The 13104-nt window shown below is 46.1% G+C and overlaps 1 protein-coding gene across 1 annotated transcript in view; it reads right to left on the bottom strand.

Annotated features, from left to right (window-relative positions):
• Positions 1-11195: 11195 nt before the first annotated feature.
• The window catches only part of WSCD1 (WSC domain containing 1), a 32093-nt gene continuing 30184 nt past the window's right edge, over positions 11196-13104 (bottom strand). The window contains exon 9 of the mRNA XM_075440080.1: positions 11196-12924. Coding sequence (XP_075296195.1) covers positions 12572-12924 — 353 coding nt within the window. The 3' untranslated portion in view covers positions 11196-12571. The remainder of the gene's footprint in view (positions 12925-13104) is intronic.

The raw sequence follows: 13104 nt of genomic DNA, 5'->3' as shown, positions 1-13104 counted from the left end.
TTTATAACCTGGCTGTGGCTGGTACCAAAGGGAATTTAAGCTTTGTGGATGTGATTGTGTTAACGTTTTCTTCCATGACTTGAAAGTGGCTGCTGTGGCACCCTTCTACTGTCTCTCCTCAGTGCCTTTCCTCACATTTCCCTTTTGCCGTGTTGTCTTCCTCAGGCCTAGGCCTGATGATAGCGTGGCGGGGGCCGCAGGCAGAGGCCGTGGCCGGTGCCCTCCGCCTCTCCAGGGCTGCTCTCCTGTCCCGGCCAGCCCGGCCTCGGCCGCAGCTCCTGGTGCAGACCCTCCTCACGCTGCCCAGCAGCGCGCCGGGGCACGAGGCTGCTGTGGTGTCTGGGTCTAACAGCTCCATTGAAATTGGGAGGAGGTTTTTTGTCCTCTGTGGGTCAAAAAGAAGCCAGTCTTAAGGTCTTTGTGGTGTGTTTGAAACGAAGATGTGTATTTTGTGCGTAGCTCATGTATAATAAGCCATTTTGGTATTTTATGGTATTGTTCTGTTAATTTCCATCCCCTTCTATCTTGCAGGTACTTGTTTAATTTAAAAGTCTGCAGTTAGGTTTGGTAATATTAGTAAATTTTAAATCAGCGTAAATAATACAGAAATTAAAACCTAAGAAATCAGCAATGATTTGAACATGGGCACTATCAGAGGCTTTAGCTGCCTTCTGAGCTTTGTGCCTGTTGCTGACACATCGAAAATTATTTATAGAGCTTGTGTGTTCTATTGTTTCTAATTTAAATATGTGCACTGACTGTTTTAAGACCTGGAGCCAGTCCCGCTGGAAGCAGGAAGGCTGTTCTGTGCCGTTAGTAGTACTGATCGAAATGGACATGTAGACCAAATCGTGCTGTTGAGGCAAAGGACAGCTCTCCAGGGTCAGGACTAAAAGGTTTCACGTTGCACACTAAGAAGTGGAATCTTTTTTCTTCCTGTGTGTGATATATTTTAAAATTTTTTTTTCAGCAAGCTGTTTAAAAAGTGTTTTGTTGGATTAGGATAATTAAAAGCTTATAGCCCTGAGACCTTGTCACTGATGAAGTTGTAGTTGTGGAATACAGAGATCTGAGTCCAACGTGCAGTGGATTCAGTAGCCACTAATGGAGGGTAACTAACCTGTGGATATTGTAATTATTTCTTGGCATTACTGATATCAGCTTGGCATCATTGCAGTTGTTGGTGGATCAGCGTTTGTGCGTAGCGAGCTGTTTGTGAATCTCTCAGTAAACGCATGCACTGGGGTAGCGGGGGCCGGGCGCCCTGGCGAGGCGATGCCGTGCCCTGGATGCCAGCCCTGCTTTTCGGCACGCTTGGCTCTGCGGGGCTGAGTAATCGGCTGAAACGCCACCCGGCCAAACGTGGGCTCGGGTAGCGTGTTTCGGGAAGGGCCGGACCGAGTCACGCCTTGGCACCGTGAAGAGCTGCCGGGGGTGAGCTACTCGCAGGTCTAACCGTCAGACCCATGGCTGCACTGGGCCCTCTCTGCCAGCGTCTAGAACTTGCCTACACACTCATTTAAAATTAAAAAATAACCATCTGCATTTGTGAGTAAACAGTTGTTAAATTTGCTCAAATATTCAATTTGTTCCATCCCAAGGATTTCCAATCAATATTGCATTCTAGCAGAAAAATAATGTAATAAGCTATTATTAGAATAATGTTGTGTTCGTTTGTTGATGCTCACAACTGACAGCAAATCTTTATTTTAATTAATTCTTAGATTAGTTAAATAAAAGCCATTCTAATTTTTTATTCTGCTGTTTTGTAAGTTTTATTATGCTGCTAGTACAGGCAAAATTGGCAGGATTGGCTAGAATTTCATGTTCTGATACTATGTAACTTTTATTTCTCAACACTGTTGATGCAGGCCTATTTTCATTTTTGGAATTTGGTTGAGTACAAGTAGCAGTATCAGTTCTCATAAAATGATGTGGAAACAAGTAGTTTTGGAAGTTCCACTTTGCATGGTTCTGATTAAAGGTGTTTTGCACATAGGCTAATGCTTTACCAATTTCCAACTTGGCTATATTTACACTTCGCATATATGTCGCAGGGCGTGATAAAACGAAGCATTTTAGCTGTTCTAACTTGAAGTGCGCTGATGCTGGGTATGGTTATCCTATAAACCAATAATCTGTCTCATGCAGCGCCAGAGAACATCTGCGCGTGGTTTGCATCTTCTGTTCCAGTTATGGCTGGCCACATGTTTACAGCAGTAGCAAATAAAACATCATTAACAATCCATGGTCAAATAATGCAGAAAGTACATTGAGAATACTTTTGTTGTGCCTACTGTGCATGGGAGTAGATAAGGTTGTGTAAGTGTTTAATAAACCTCTATATTTATAAAAGCTCAGAACTTAATTTTAACGCTGCTGTAGATATGAGCAGACTTTGTTTCCTGTCCCAGAAGAAATTTGAGATTTCAATTTATTTCCTCTTTACTCTCTCATATTGCAGCCACTTTAAATGAGGGATGAAAGGACAATTTGTGTGTGCATGAATGTAATTAGTCTGAGGAAGAAAATGGGCCCAGAAAGGAAGTTGCTTCACCTTCAGTCGCTTAAAAAAACAACCAGCCATAAACTGAAATTGTAAAGCTAACGCACTCTGAACTAAAACAGTCCTCTCAATGAATGCTGCTTTGGCCGTTGCAATTTATTTTTTCAAGTCCGTTTTCTGAACTTGGGGCGCTTTGAACATGTCCACTGCCCCTCAGCCAGGGGTGCCAGGGCAGGACGAGGACGCGGGGCGTTCTGGTCAGCAGCTGGTCTGTGGTGCCGTACCCTCCCCGGTGCCGCCGAGCGGAGACCTGCAGAGTCCAGGAGATTCATTGATCCTTCTTAGCGATGTAATTAATGGGAGGAAGACAGACTAACGAAAGCAGAGATAATAACCTGGAAGCCCAGGGGAGCATCCTGTGCTATCCCATCGCTGGGCTGCACAGCCTGACAGGATTTCTGTCCCTGGCAGCCGGGGTCGATCCTGGTCACAGCTGGCAAAGAGCTGTCGGGGCAGGACTTCTTGCCTCTCTCCTTTCTGGATGAGTGTTAGGAGACGTGAACGCATGCTGAAAGCTCAGGCCTGTTTCACTCTGCAGTAAGGAGATTTAACTGTGACAGAGGTGGGTGAAATGGTATCTTTGAATTGCCCAAAGAGCACAGAATTTGCAGAGGTATTTTGGGTTTAGAACAGTTTATAGTTGGTATCTGAAGGTATGGAGAGGACTGATTTACCCTGAGGAGTTATTCTCTTTTTGGTTTGTCTGTCACAATCACATTTGAGAATGCAATTTATTTTAGTTTCCATGAAATCTGCATGATTTTTTCCCCCTGTATAGCTGTTCACCGTGGGGAATTCCTCCATCCACATACATGCCAGGGTCTGTAGGGACTCGGCAAGTTGTGCAGCCTGTTGTTACTACTTTGTTCCTCTCTCTCTCTCCTGGCTTGCTTGTGTATGGCAGCAAACGTGGGCTCTCTCATGGAGCACTTTTGTACGCATTCTCCTTTGCAGACCGTGAGGTTTTAAAAGCAAGCTGCTACTGTCTCATTTGCGTGCTTGTACGCGCGTTGGAGACAGCCAGGTGAGGACCAAGTTGCTATAGACAAAATGGGCTAGAAAATGCCCATTAAATTCCGCACTGCAACTTGAAAATTAGTCATGCTTAATTTTAATGTAATCTCACCCTAAACTCTTCTAGCTGAGGCGATTACAAGCAAGTACCTTCACAGAAACCTCCTCCTTGTCCTGTGCACGTCGCACTGCCAGTGCTCCGCGGCGGTTTCTGCTGTGTGGCTGCTGCAGGGGGTTCGGTGACGCGGGTTCGGTGGGTCCGCGGAGGCTGAGCTGGGCTGTGCTGGCCACCGTACGAGTGCGTGCCGCAGGCCTGCCTGGTGCCGCCGCGTCAGTGCTACCGCGGTGCGCCGGGCGCGGTGCTGCAGGAGGGTGCTGAGAGCGGTGCGGTGCGGCTGCGGCCCTGCCGCGCGGGAGACGCCTGCTCTTGCAGCCTCAGGGTGAAAGCAATGGGCAGAGGCTGCTCTGAGAGGGTAACACAGCAAGTCCTGTACACCTCGCTCCCTGCAGTATTGGGGATGGGAAAGGAAAGTAGACGTGCAGTTACCTCGTACATCTCCTGCCCCTTCCTTGCGGGAGATGTTTGAGTTGCAAATTTGAAGTGTGGTGCAGACTGAACTCCATTGGTGATGGTGTTTTGCCTTCTGTTCCCTAAAGCAGGAGGCACGGATGATTTGAGCTGTTGTTGAAATATCTCTTGCAGCTGTGGTGCTGTGGGAGAGGCTCTCTTGTGCTGAGGACCCTGATGTTATGGGGGAAATTCAGTCTTGCAAATGGATCTTTATTGGCCTTCTGAACTAATACAGCTCTATTTAAACATTCAAAATTTACTTTAGTGGACTGGAAAATGAAAGGGCTTGTGCTGCCATTTGGTTTGACAGTGAATTTTATCCTTTAAAGTTAACTTTCCCAGTACTTTGAATAGGGGAGACAGTTCTTCTAATTTATACCAGGTTGACCTTCTTGGTAGCAAGTGCGCTATAAAACAAGTAATGTAATGGTCTGTCTAGAATCCATATGGTTTTTTTTCCGAGTAATAATATATGTAATGCCCTGGGTAGATTCAAAATATGATGTGAGTGTCACTGTAACAGTTACTGTTCCCTGATGTAAAACTTGCTAAACTTTGTACAGTCTCCAGAAGTCAGAGCGGGTCTCCCGTGGTTTGGCTGAGCTCGTTGGTGTTCTGCAGAGTGCTCGCTTGCTCTGCGCTCAGAGGAGCACGATGCCCTCGAAAGGGTGATGAAATAGCTTGCTTGTTTGAGAGGGGCTGCCAAAAGGTGAGACCTCCTCTCTTGCTCTCTTTATGCAGGTTACTTGGGTAACTTCTCCTGCAGTTATTCTGATTTACACAAGTGTGAGCAGACAGAGAATCAGGTCCTAGCTTTTAAGACTCCTCACAAACCAGAGAAGTCAGCATTACCCAACAGCTGTTAAAGTAAGTGGATAATTAAGACTGTCCATTTTTTGGAAAAGGTCCTTTAGATGCAGGAAATGTTGTGCTTGCCGTGTCTCTCTCTGGTTGTAGCATAATCTCTTTCAAATAAATGATGGACCTTGATGCTCTGTCAGTTGCTATGCTTGCTGCAAAGAGTGGGGATGCTAGCGTGGTTCCTGTGCCTCCAGCCACCGCTGCTGGAGCGCCATTTCCAACCCTATATCCAGCGAGACATAGCGTTTCAGGTAACCAGGGCTGTGCCCACCAGCGCCGTACACTCCAGGCGCATCCTACTTACTGTAGTAGTAATCAAATACAAAACCTTATTTTGTCATCTAATTGGGACTAAGTTGTCGTCATTATTCCTGAAAACTGAAATAATACTACTACTGGATCCCCTAAGACTATTACTATGCCAGGAAAATTCTTGCAGACAGACATTTTGACAGACTACGTACTTTGTCAATGACAAACTGGCAGCTACACAGTTTTATGCAAAATTAAAATGCTCAATTCTTTACTCCTTTTTGGAAAAGCTTCTGCATGTTTGTAATCTGCCAGTTTTATGAGCAGTGTGTAGATGTTCCATACTGAAGAGAAAAGTACATGCTCATTTTAGGTCACTTTCTTCCCCATATGCTGTTGAATATTAATGATGTAAGTTGCTGTGTCAAAATATTAAATAATTGTAACCTGTATAGGAAAGGAGTTTTATTTTAACCTTTGAAAAGTATATTTACATGTTTTAGTATGTATGAATAATGCATAAAGTTAGGTGCTAAGGTTATTTTCAGAGTCAGTCATTTCAGGATCAAGCTGCAGAAAACAATAGAAGAGAAGAGTGGTTTCTTTTCTCTTGCTCTCCCCCTTTCTTTGATTCCCCAGGATTCAGGAAATAACATTGAAGTCTTATGCCATTGGGATTTCTCACTAAACTTCAAAGCTTAATTTAGTCTCTGCTGGAATGAAGAGAGGCATAAAACAGGCACAGTGGAATCCATTTAAATGAGTGACTGTGAAAGAAATACAGTTTCTAAGAAAATGAGTTCTCTGTGCTGTCTTTTGACAAAAAAGACTCTGTCAGAGCATGGTGGCTAACACACAGCTGTGCCTCCGTCCCCCGAATGCGCCCTCCCCAGCACGGGGTGGGGGTTCCGAGCCGGCATGGTGGCTGGGGGTACACAGGGCAGGGACAAGCCTCCCGGTCCCTCTGCAAGGGATGCAGACCAACTGCCCATGCGGTCACACGTGCACGTACTTGCATGCGTTGAACAATTTTCCAGAACATCATTTTAATAGGGTAAGTCAGCATGGAAGATTTGGTTTATTTTCCAGTATATTTGATGCTTCATGAAGGATGCAGTTTTACTTCAGACTGCTCCTTTATGACCCTACTCGTCAAAGAAATGTTCTTGTCATTAGCAAGGTGTTTCCCTATCTGTATTTTTTATCCATTGTGACATGAATTTTCTTTGATGAAATGAGCTGTATAATTTTGCTGCAGCAGTGCTAAGTGCTTTATTTTAGAAGCATGATAGGTTAATGCAGACTTTCGACACATCTTGAAAATCCAAAGGCTATGATCGTTTGTTCTGCCTCTGCAGTGGTTTTATGATAATTGCTTGTAATCCAGTCAGTGCGTATCTGCAGGAAGTGCTCCAGCTATGCAGTATGTCTTCTGACCCGCCCTACCGATGCAGAACTGACCTGGAAAGATCTCACCACTACGGTCCACACGAGAAAATGATTCTCCTTTTCAGTAATTGTAAGAGCTTACAATTCCGTAGCGTCTCCCATCTGCAGACCTCCCTGGGTGGGGAAGGATGGACAGGCGCCAAAAATAGAGGGGAGACAAAGCTCTGCTTTAAAGGTGGGAGAGGAGAGACCAGCTTGATGAAATGGGATAGCATTAATTAGAATTGATTTCACTTAGAAATCTTTGGGCCTATCACAGCATCTTAACTATTACATAATACATTTCATTTTAATAATGCACTTTAATCGTATCTCTTTTCATTTATGGGAGTGCTTGATGATTTTTCATGTGACTTAAGAGCAGCCATTCCTCTCTTTGCTGCTCTTACAGATAACTTGGTCAAAAATACGCATTTGTTAACAATGGCCATGCCTTGTGCAGAAATGATATACTTTCTGAGATGTTTCTTGCATTTTCTGGGACATGCAAGTGAATTCCTGTGTTTTTAAGAAAAATAGCATTATGGTGCCACTTGGGAGCCCTGCAGATTGAAACTGGATCACGGTGTTCGGGTGGCAGGCTGAGTACTGCAATAAGGGAAACTTCTGACCTGAGAACCATTAATTGAAAATAAATAGGTGCTGTGAGGAATGAGAACAAATGCTGAGAGATAGGTATGTTTGCTGGTCTGAGTATGAAGGCAGCTAAAAAATGCTTTCCTGTGAGACATTGTGGTTCAAAGGGGAAGAGCTGATTTACAGTCCATTATAATTTGTACGTCTGTAAAGTTGTTAGAGTAATTAAATGCTAATATAAAAGGGAGATTCAAAGGGATAGCTTCCTTAAAGATTATTCTCAACTACCCAGGGTCAAAAGTAAATTATAAGTAATGCAGTTGAGAAGCTGAACCTCTCTGGCTGGATGAATGTCACAACTGAGAAAAGCGGTAACTCAGCTTTCTATATTTGAACATCTCATTATATTCTAGGCCATTGAAAGACACATTAGGTTCCAGAGAGGTGACATGGAAGGTCTCATGCTGATAATCCATCCTTTAATTATTTTATGGAGGTTAATGTTGCTGTTGTAGAGTAGTAGCTTGGTCTTAGCAGTGAATAATAGGTTTTAGTAGAAATGAGTTTAATGGAAAATTAATAAAGCAGTGTAGAATGGCTGAATTGCATATGAAGGCTGGTGATGACGTTTGTGCTTTCTTAGTATTGCTTTAAAGACTTTATTTTGCAGTTGGTTTCCAGGAAGCAAAATAATTTTCTCTCCTATTATGTGCTCTGTTCCTAGTAAAGTTCACCTCTTTTTTTTTTTTTTTTTCCTTCTCCTTTTCTTTTTTTTTTTTTTTTCTTTTCCCCTCTGTGGAAGAGTGCAAGTGCACTTGAGGAGTAAGTAGATCTCTAATTGAGATACCGACCCAGTCTCTCTCTGGAGAGGTTGTCTCCCACCTTCGTGTAAAAGTTTTCCAGGACCTCGGCTTTGGCAGGGAGAGAGGGACTCACGGTTCCTGTCTTCAAGCCAAGTCTGGCAAAACTTGTTTTTGCTTTTGCGCCATTGCAGTGTGTGCCTGTAGTACGCGTACGTGCATACAGCGGTTTCACATCTGGCCTGGGCTGTAGGGAATGTGGCCACCTGCATTGTTATTGCCTGTCGTCTTTGGGGACGTTAGCTTGAGCAACCAGGCTTTTCAGTGTTGGAGCACCCGGGGGACATTGCTCGTTGGCACGACGGACCTCGCACGGGTTGCAGAGTGCTGGGGGGGGGTGTCTGCGAATGTTTCATTCTGTAGGTCCTGGCAGTGACTGTTCTGGAAGGAGAAGAGAAATGCAGAGCATGAACAACTTCTTTCGTGAAGTGAAAAGCTGGTCGAGCTTGGTGGTGAGGCTGGAGGTTGGCTTCAAGCTCTTGAGTCAACAGGAGAGCGGTTGGGATCAAAGAGGAGAGCGGCTGGGGTAACCTGAATCCAGATGTGCAGCAGCACAAAATGTAGCTGCAGTTGAATGCAGTCTTGATTCCAGCTTATTTTGACTGTTGTTCACTTCGAAAAATTCAAGTGTTAAACTCTTCTCCTTTTTTAAATGTAGCATCTCTGCTTTGTTCTCGTTGCCTGCTCGTGACTCATCATAGCCTTAACTTCCTGAAGGAAACTGAAAGCTTGAGGGAATTGTATGCATGTTTCTAATATGCTACTATTGAATACAAAATAAGAAGGAAAATGTACATGGAGTGAACATCAACATGGCTTTTAATGGCATGATAGTTTATTTTTTTTGACTAAAACATCCTGGTTAATTAAAGCTCAGTGTGATAAGCATAGAGCTTGTTGAGTGTAGGAAAACCTGCCTTGCAGGGAAATTACTTGGGTTTCTTTTAGTATTTTTCTTCATCCGCCCCTGTGTTTCATTAAAATGAATGCAGGGGGAGAAATAATTCGAGAAAACCTAACATTCACCAATAGGCTTCTGTTGCATGACAGTCCCAAATGCAACTTAATTTGGCTGATTTTAGTAGATTTATTGCTACTGTCACTCCCTGACCTGGCATGAAGCAGAGGAGTCCCAGTAAAATGTGGTCCAAAATCTGTACTGGATATAACTGCTTCAGAGCCTTCTGTGCTCTCGATCCTGGTGGCAGGTTTTGGACTCTGACCATTGCTTCACCTGCCCAGATGCATGGAAAGGTTTACTTGAGCAGCTTGCAATGTTCGAGGGTCTCAAATGTTATGTTCCTTTGGGATATTCTCTGTTTAGAGATAACGCCATGGAGAGGGAGAAGGATGAACAATCTCTACATCAAGTTCTGGGGAAAAAGGGACGAATGTAGCTGCTTGACTCAAGTTCTGTAGGTCTTAATCTGCCAGAAGTCCTGTGTGGTCAGAGGGAGGTGGCTTTCCAGGAGAGGAAAGCAGACAAAAGCTTTCCTCTCTGGCCCGGACAGCAGTAGCCACACATGCTGGTTCACTCTTCCCTCTTTGCGTCTGACCAGGGTGCATGCACCCAGCAGTGACAGAAGCGTGACTTGCACGCTGGTTTTGTAAGAAATGCATATTTTCATATACCGTGAATGGGTATAATATCTGTGCAAAATCCTTCCGGTGCAGTGCAGCATGCCAGCATCGGTGTCTGCTGTGCAAACCACTGCAGGGCTTAGGGCAGCTGTGGCAGAGCTTTGTCTTTCGCAGTGCCGTTGAATTGCTGGCTTAGGGTACCAGGCTGACGCAAAACGGATGATCTGCTCTTGCAAGATAGAGCTTGAGGGGATGTGATCGACGTCTGTGAGCGCATCTGGGGCAAACGGGGAGGGCTGCTTCAGCTGGAAGACAGTGATGGCCAAATGTGTGCAGGCTGTCGGTTTGGAGATGGCTCCTAACCATTACAGGAACAACATTGTGCAGCCTTCTTCCTAGGAGAGTGAGGGGGAAAAACACTGCAGCTGGATTTGACAGCAGTCAGTGTACTTGTGTGAATAACTTGCGTGCGTCGTGCAGGCCATAGCAGGGATCGTGTGCTTTGGCCCGAGAAGTCCTTGTCTGTTCCTGCGATCTTCAGTGAACCCTTGCAGAACACGTAGCAAGCTGGTGTGTGTGTATACACGTATATGTATAATGTATATAACACGTGTATAGATATGTTGTATGTAACATGTTTGTACACATATAAAAACAAAAAGGCCGTCCCTGTGCCTCATCTATTAAGAACTAGTTAGCTACAATTTCTTTTTTTAAATGAGCTGATTTTTGGCATGCACAGAGCTAATGAATATTCATATTTTTTACCAGTTCTAATTTTAGCCACCTAGAGTCTACGTTACAGGACGGACACATATTTAAATAGCCTTCTTGAGAGTTTGCAGGCTGTCCTGATTCTCACCACTTACAGGTTTGAAATGATCAAAATATTTAAAAAATGATCCTATAAAGCTATACCGGGCTAGAAAGGCAATATAATAAAATGTCATTCTTGTAATCTTAATGTGTTGTGGTCTGTGGTCTCACACATGTGATTCAGTGAGACTGAAAGCAACTTCTTCCTGTGAAGTGTTTGTGCCCCTTGGCATAGGCTGGCTCAAATTCCACACGACGTGACCTGCATCAAAATTTTAATGCCTAATTTCAAAACGACTCTGCTCTTTACGAAGTCCCAGTAAAGATGATGATAGTCCTGTTTCGTAGTATCCAAATTTATCCACTTTGTGCATATGTTTCAGCGCCTGTGTGTTTATATACTATCTGTGGTGTTTGCTACATCTGTCTAGGACAATATTACTTGTTTTTGAGGCTAGTAGCGGACTTGTGGAGAGATTGTTAAAAATGGACTAATGCGCCCAGCATGATGGGTGGTCCTGAGCACAGAGACCAGCTGCGTGTGGAGCACAAACAGGGAGAGACACGGGCCAAAGTGTGCTCCATGTCCTTTTTTTTTTTTTTTTAAAGCACCAATGATACACACGCAGAGGAAGTCCAGCTCCCTTGATACAAACATCTTGTTTTATTAAAACTAGTATTTTCACTCAAGTTCTTAAGGAATCCTTTATTTCACGGGAACAAAAGCACCTCGCAGCAGGGCGGCCGTGGGGCCGTGGCGTTTAACCGTGGCCCACAGGGGAGAGGACCATCCGCAGGGGCCTGCGGTGAGTTAGGGACGCAGCGCGCGTCGCTGCCGCGATGGCTCCGGAGCGCAGCAGTACGCGGCCCCGCAGTTCCAGGCTGGGCTGCCTCGGTCACCTCCCGGGGCTGGAGGGGAGCTGGGCTCCTGCCCGTGCTGGGCGCCACGGGGCCAGGGCTCACCCCCTGTGCCCCTGCTCCCCGGGTGCTCTGGGCTCGTGTCGGTGCTGCCCGGCCATGTATGTGACCACTTCAAGCAGCAAGTGCCCCGAGCGCAGTGACACTTGGCCGTGGTGTCAGCCCGGATCCACCGCGGCTCTCCAGGTGCAGGGACGGAGGCACAGGAAACTGGGCTGAGCCCCTGGCATGGGCAGCAGCCCCTCTTTTCCTCTCCCACCCCCCCAGGGCCTTGACCACGCTGTGGGGCCAGGTCGTGGGTCTGTTTGGGACTGGTGACGCCCCGGGGTTCCCACTCCTGGCCATGCTGAGTTTCTGGTTTCTCCTACAGGTCTCTGGCCATGCAGCTCCGGGGGGCATGTGGTGGCAGCCCACCTCCCTGTGGGGCTCACGTGGCCCCGGGCCGTGCCGTTCCTGCAGGGAAGCCTGAGGTCGGTCGTGGAGCACCTCTCTGCAGACCACCTCTCTGCCTGGTATCCCGGGTGCCTTCGCCCACTGGTGCTTTTCTCCCCCTGCACCTCTGACACCGCTGTGGCAGGCGACCTGACCAGCAAACCCAGGAGAAGGAAACTAGTGGGCTTTACTGAGAAGAAAGCAACTGATTTTCTTGAATGCTCAGATGAAACTTGTAGATCGGTGTAAGGACATTTTTTCCCCCCTCCACCTTTACGTACGTCTGTTTCCAACAGAGTTGCTGCGAAAACCCAAGCAGCCCCTGGGAGGTCTGCAGGGGTAAGAAGGCAGGATGCCCGCCATGGAGCAGGGCTACTCTGCTGTGAAGTTCTGAGCCGCTTGTGCAGGGAGGGGTGCGCACAGGTAGACACAAACAGCTTTTTGCCTTGGTTTATAACCCAATTTCCATCCTTCATTGCTTGCCTTCTGGAGCACTTAGTGCCCTGAAGAACACCCTAGAGTGGAGAGAAATTGTACTGCTCAGCAGACTCCGCAAGTATTTTTGCTTTAATGGCTATAAAGCTCTGGTCCTTTTTTCTTTTTTTTTTTTTTTTTTTTTTTTTTTTTTAGAAAAAATTATTTTATTTTTCAACACAGCAGAATGCTGCCAGGCTATCATCTTGGCACATACTCTCTGGGCAGCCCTGTGAAGTTTCTTCCCCTCAGGGCTTCATCCACTGTCAGGATGTATCTGTTGATAAGATCTTTCATTTCCTGGGTGAATGGCTCAAAATCCTTTTGCTTAGCACCAGACCGCTTGAAATTCCCATCCCTGTTGTTCTCGACGCAGAGCAGTCGGTCCTCTGTCACTGTCATGTTCAGAAACTCCACCATTTCCTTCAGCTTGGGGATGAGGCTCTGCTTCAGCTCCTCGTAGTGGACAACGAGCAGGCGCTTCCCGTACTTCAGCCAGTCCAGGACGTGGGAGGCCCACCAAGAGGCATAGCTGTTCACGAAATCCGGCCACTCTGGAGGACCGAAAACCGGGAGAATTAGACAGCGTTAGCCGTGTGTGTCTCAACAGTTTTCCAGAGGTTATCTTGTGCAACAGGGCTGGTGTTGCTGGGCACGGTCTGCAGCTGCTGGATGGGCGGGCGCTGGAGAAGCGCAGCGTGGCCGGCTGCTGGGGTGTGGCAGCTCGGCTTTGC

The sequence above is a fragment of the Opisthocomus hoazin genome, chromosome 20, assembly GCF_030867145.1.
Source record: "Opisthocomus hoazin isolate bOpiHoa1 chromosome 20, bOpiHoa1.hap1, whole genome shotgun sequence".
In the NCBI taxonomy this organism is placed as follows: Eukaryota; Metazoa; Chordata; class Aves; order Opisthocomiformes; family Opisthocomidae; genus Opisthocomus; species Opisthocomus hoazin.
The sequence above is the reverse complement of the archived record's forward strand: the minus strand, read 5'-3'. Positions and strand labels throughout refer to the sequence as shown.